Below are 4533 nucleotides of genomic sequence, written 5' to 3'. Positions count from 1 at the left end.
CACACACACACACACACACCATCACATTTTTTTACCTATAATTATTATATTTATTTATTTATTTATATATATACAAGCATTAAGAAAACAAAAATAAAATAAAAAAAACTTTATATATATACACTTCCCCATATATTACAAATAGCAATTGATGTCCGCTGCTGGGTCCCGTGAAGAGATGCTGGAGGCTCTGCAGCAAGTGCGACAGGCAATGGCCCGCCGTGTACCCGAAGCCACTCCAAACAGTAATAATAATAATAATAATAACAGTAATATCAACAGTACTGGATTGCAGATATATGAAGGAGAAGAATCCACACCGCGTCCACGGCCGCAGGTCCACTCTGAAGCAAAAGACAATCGCAGTCATTTCTTTGATACGTGGAGCCGAAAGATTGAAATGTTCGTTGCCGATCCAACAAAAACAACACTGGAGCTTCCACAAGAGTTGGCCGCTAACGATCGCCGTGAATTACACATGTTAGCAGAGAAATACAATCTCAGTCATCATTCCCGTGGTACGGGGGCGACACGTCAACTCATATTGAAGAAAGATGCCCTCCACTATCGAATGCCGGATGTGCGGCCGGACAATTTGGATGCGATTAAGCAAAACGCTGGTGATAAACAATCCAAATTTCATCTCCGCCGCACACGGCAGGATGGAGATGCGGCTATTGGTACGATTGGTGCCTTTGGAGATGAGGCGACGGCACAAATGGTGCGTAGACTTGACCGGGCCACCGATGAGTACCGCAAGGCTGTGGAAGTTGGATATTCACAACAGGAACTTCTCGCTTTAGAGGCCGGAGAGACTTTGGAGTCTGTGCTGCGCAGTGCGGACACACCACAGCAGCCAGAGGCAGCCTCTGAGGGCATTGCGGGGAATGTGAATAACTATCATGCGGGATTCGCCACTTCCACACTTCACAATACGGCGGATAATAATAATAATAATAATAATAATAATAATAATAATAATAATAATAATAGTGTCTCTACAGGAGAGAAGAAAAATGTGGTGTATGATGAAGTGTGTCTACGCTGTGGTTCACGGGCACGTGTGGATTACGATGTGCAGAAGTGGGAATGTAATGGGTACTGTGGGGAGTGTGCCACTCAAACAATTTGGAAACTTGTAGAGGTGGAAGTTCAGAAGAGTCGTCCAGAGGAATTAATTCTTTCACCGGCGAATGCGGGTCGTAAAAGAAGTCGACAGGAGTCTGGAATAGAGGAACCAATGTTAATATCACCAGCACAGCGACAACAACAGGAACAGCGGGAGGAGATTGATAAAGATAATGATGAGGATGATACCATCACAGTGGAAGATGTGGTGGATATGGCTAATATGAATGATTTCTCTGCTGCAGATGTAAATTGGATTCGACGTTTCGCATCCCATCATCAACCACAAGAAAGCAAAAGTGTTTTAAGTAAACATATTGTATTCTGTATTGAGTTTAATGATCTATTCAGTATGCGTATCTTTCGTGATTACCTTACAAACAAAGAAAATACACCTAGTGCCCTTGAACAGAAGGAACAAACTGCATGGTTTGTATATCTTCGTGAAGTAAAAGATGCCGGTGTACATCTTTCTACACTTCTGGAGGAGTTAACTGCCTGTATTCCTGAAGGATATGATCGTTTGTCTGTGGCCTTTCCTAATATGTCTGTATACGGCACAGCAGCGAGTTGTGTTTGTCTTGTTTATTCTCCTACAGTAGAGGGGAGTTGCTTGGAAACATTACAGAGAAAGTATGGTCGTGATAATGTACGTTTCTCACGTGATTTGGTTACGGTGTTAGAAAACAACAGGAATTCAGCATAGATGGTAGAAATTACACGTTTGGCTGTTTTTTTTTATTATTATTATCTGAAGGTGTTTTATTATTATTATTTTTTTTTTTTAATGGCTATTCATTTGGTTTCTGAGTTTCATATATTGTTAATTGAATTTCCCTTTTTGTATACCTTATTGTATGTATATTATTCTTTCTTTCGTTTTATTTTTTTTGTGTTTTACTCTTTGTTAAAATAAATAAATAAAAAAGAAAACAATTGATATACACAAAAGAGATGTTAAGGCGAATAAGAGGCATCACGGCGGTGCTACCAACATCAACAAATTGGTTTGCACAAAGAGGTCAGATGGAAGAAAAAGTACAAACGAATGTTATTATTTCTTCTGAGGAAATGAAGGAAAAGAAAATATGTGATCATGTAGAAGTATCTCCATCTCTACAAGGACCATCCATTGTTTCCTCTGTATCGCATGATGCTTTTATCAATCCTTTCACAGGTAGACTCACAACGATGAAAAGTCGAGTCTCTAAAGAACTTTTACGGGTTGGATTTGTTCGTAGTCCAGTGAATCCTTTTCGTCTCACATGGGATGCTTCCAAATTACCCATTTTAACACAAACCGCTCTTAAACCTTTTTTAAACTCTATGGTTTCATGGCGTAAACGATTGGCGGAATTACTATTACGTGGAGATGCGGCGGATGCGATTGCGGAGGAAATCCATCGTCTCTACGGTGAACTCACCAGTGCGTATTTACCGCCCAAGTTAGATGCCATGCATGATCCTCAACTCTCCGGAATGACAATGACACCCGATCAGGAGAATGTGATTCGCTTTGCATTGCGTGGATACAGTATGTTTATTGGCGGCAGTGCGGGCACAGGCAAGACAGTATTACTGAAAGCCATTCACCGTCGCCTAACAGAGATGGGATTACGTGTGGCTATGACTGCCACTACAGGTGTGGCGTCTGTACAGTTGGGCGGATGTACATTTCATTTGGCATTTGGTGTGCCTGTGGGAAATGAGCCGCGTGGACGACGGCGGTGGGATGTGAATGCCTTACGTGCGGTGGATGTTGTGATTATTGATGAGGTCTCTTTATTAGATGCGGAGTTGTTTGATGCCTTTGATGCCGAGGCCCGCATGGCCCGCATGCGACCGCAGCCATTCGGTGGATTGCAAGTGATCGCCTGTGGAGACTTTCTCCAATTGGCACACGCAAGTACTACCGGATCGTGTTGTGGATCTGCGGCCTTTCAACAACTTCTCGCCGTTCGCCTCGTAACGCCGATGCGGCACACCCGTGGAGATGCCTTGTATACATTATTATCACAATTGCGATTGGGGAAGTTTGATGCTCGTGCCTTTGCCGCCCTCGATCGCCCACTACCAGAGAAGGAGGAGGAAGTAACTTATATCTTTCCACGACGGCGGGATGCGCAGCGGTTAAATGATACAAAGTTGTGTGAATTGCAGAGTGAGGAGATGATGTTTGCACCGCAGCGGGGTCCATTGCATTTAGTGGGGAGTTTTACACCCGCAGGACTGTTGGAGTTTTCAAAAAACAAAAAGAAAAAGAATATCTTAACACCAAATCGTGAGGAAATTGTACAAGTCGTACAAGAGGAATTGAAGAATCTAACAGGTGTAGATGTGGTGGATCACAATATAGTGGTGATGCCTGCAAATGGAGAGAAACATGCACTCTTACTTCGTTTACGTAATCCAGAAGATACAACGTTAATACGAAAAGGCAGTAATACTAATAGTAATAGTAGTAATAGTAATAATAATCTTAACAACACTATAACTATAAATAGTAATACTTCTAACAGTGCCGTTCTCTCTTCGACTCGCTGGACAACTGTATTAAATACCGTTGCGGAACGATTGAATGCAACCTTACGACATGTATATAATGAAGATCCACAGGGATTTATACCGTTAAGTGTTTCCATGGCTCTTGCAGATGCCTCTAATCACCCAAATGCAGAACAACTCACACCACTACGACTTAAATTGGGATGTCGTGTGATGGTGAATAGAAATCTCTCACGTACAGTTTCTAATGGAAGTGTGGGAGTTGTAGAGGCATTTGCGCCACCCAATCCAGATTTATTTCCTCGTCGTCATGAAACCCCCGCACGTACGGTATATGGACGTTTATTAGAAAAGAATATGTTTCCAAAGTTACCCATTGTGAGACTTCTCTCTGGTGAAGTTGTGCAGATACCACCACTCGCTCTGATGTTGGGAGGAACACCGTCCACTTTTTTTTACGGTCATGAGATTTATGCCCTTCCACTGCAACTCGGCTATGGATTTACGGTTCATAAAGTACAGGGACTCACACTGCAGGGAACTGTTGTGTTGGACTGCAAGAATTTCTTTGAATGTCCACATCTTGTGTATGTGGCCTGTTCACGTGTGCGATCGATGGATCAACTCATTGTGCGGAATATACGTAGTGATATGATTATTGTTAAGCAGAGCGCATTGGAGTTTTCCAATCAACTCAAGGATGCCTCTCTCATCACAAATTTTATCCCACCAGAAGGATTTGCTCGGGCCTCTTGGGTGGAACGGCAAACCACACGACTGTTAGCATTGAATGAGTAAATCAATGTAATGACACATAATAACTGTAATTTGTGATAATAATAATAATAATAATAATAATATTGGTCGTTTTGGTTTTTCTGTTTTTTTTTTTTTTTTTTT

The 4533-nt window shown here is 42.0% G+C and overlaps 2 protein-coding genes across 2 annotated transcripts; both read left to right on the top strand.

Annotated features, from left to right (window-relative positions):
* Nucleotides 1-151: 151 nt before the first annotated feature.
* Nucleotides 152-1834, top strand: TM35_000241610 (uncharacterized protein; the record flags this gene model as incomplete). Its single annotated transcript, XM_029027573.1, has 1 exon — nt 152-1834. The coding sequence occupies one exon, from the start codon at nt 152-154 to the stop codon at nt 1832-1834; it is 1683 nt and encodes a 560-aa protein (XP_028881077.1).
* A 248-nt stretch (nt 1835-2082) lies between these two features.
* Nucleotides 2083-4431, top strand: TM35_000241600 (putative PIF1 helicase-like protein; the record flags this gene model as incomplete). Its single annotated transcript, XM_029027572.1, has 1 exon — nt 2083-4431. One exon carries the CDS (start codon nt 2083-2085, stop codon nt 4429-4431), a length of 2349 nt encoding a protein of 782 aa, XP_028881076.1.
* Between the last annotated feature and the right edge of the window lie 102 nt (nt 4432-4533).

Source organism: Trypanosoma theileri, assembly GCF_002087225.1.
Source record: "Trypanosoma theileri isolate Edinburgh chromosome Unknown TM35_Tth_24_V1, whole genome shotgun sequence".
Taxonomy (NCBI): domain Eukaryota; phylum Euglenozoa; class Kinetoplastea; order Trypanosomatida; family Trypanosomatidae; genus Trypanosoma; species Trypanosoma theileri.
The sequence above is the reverse complement of the archived record's forward strand: the minus strand, read 5'-3'. Positions and strand labels throughout refer to the sequence as shown.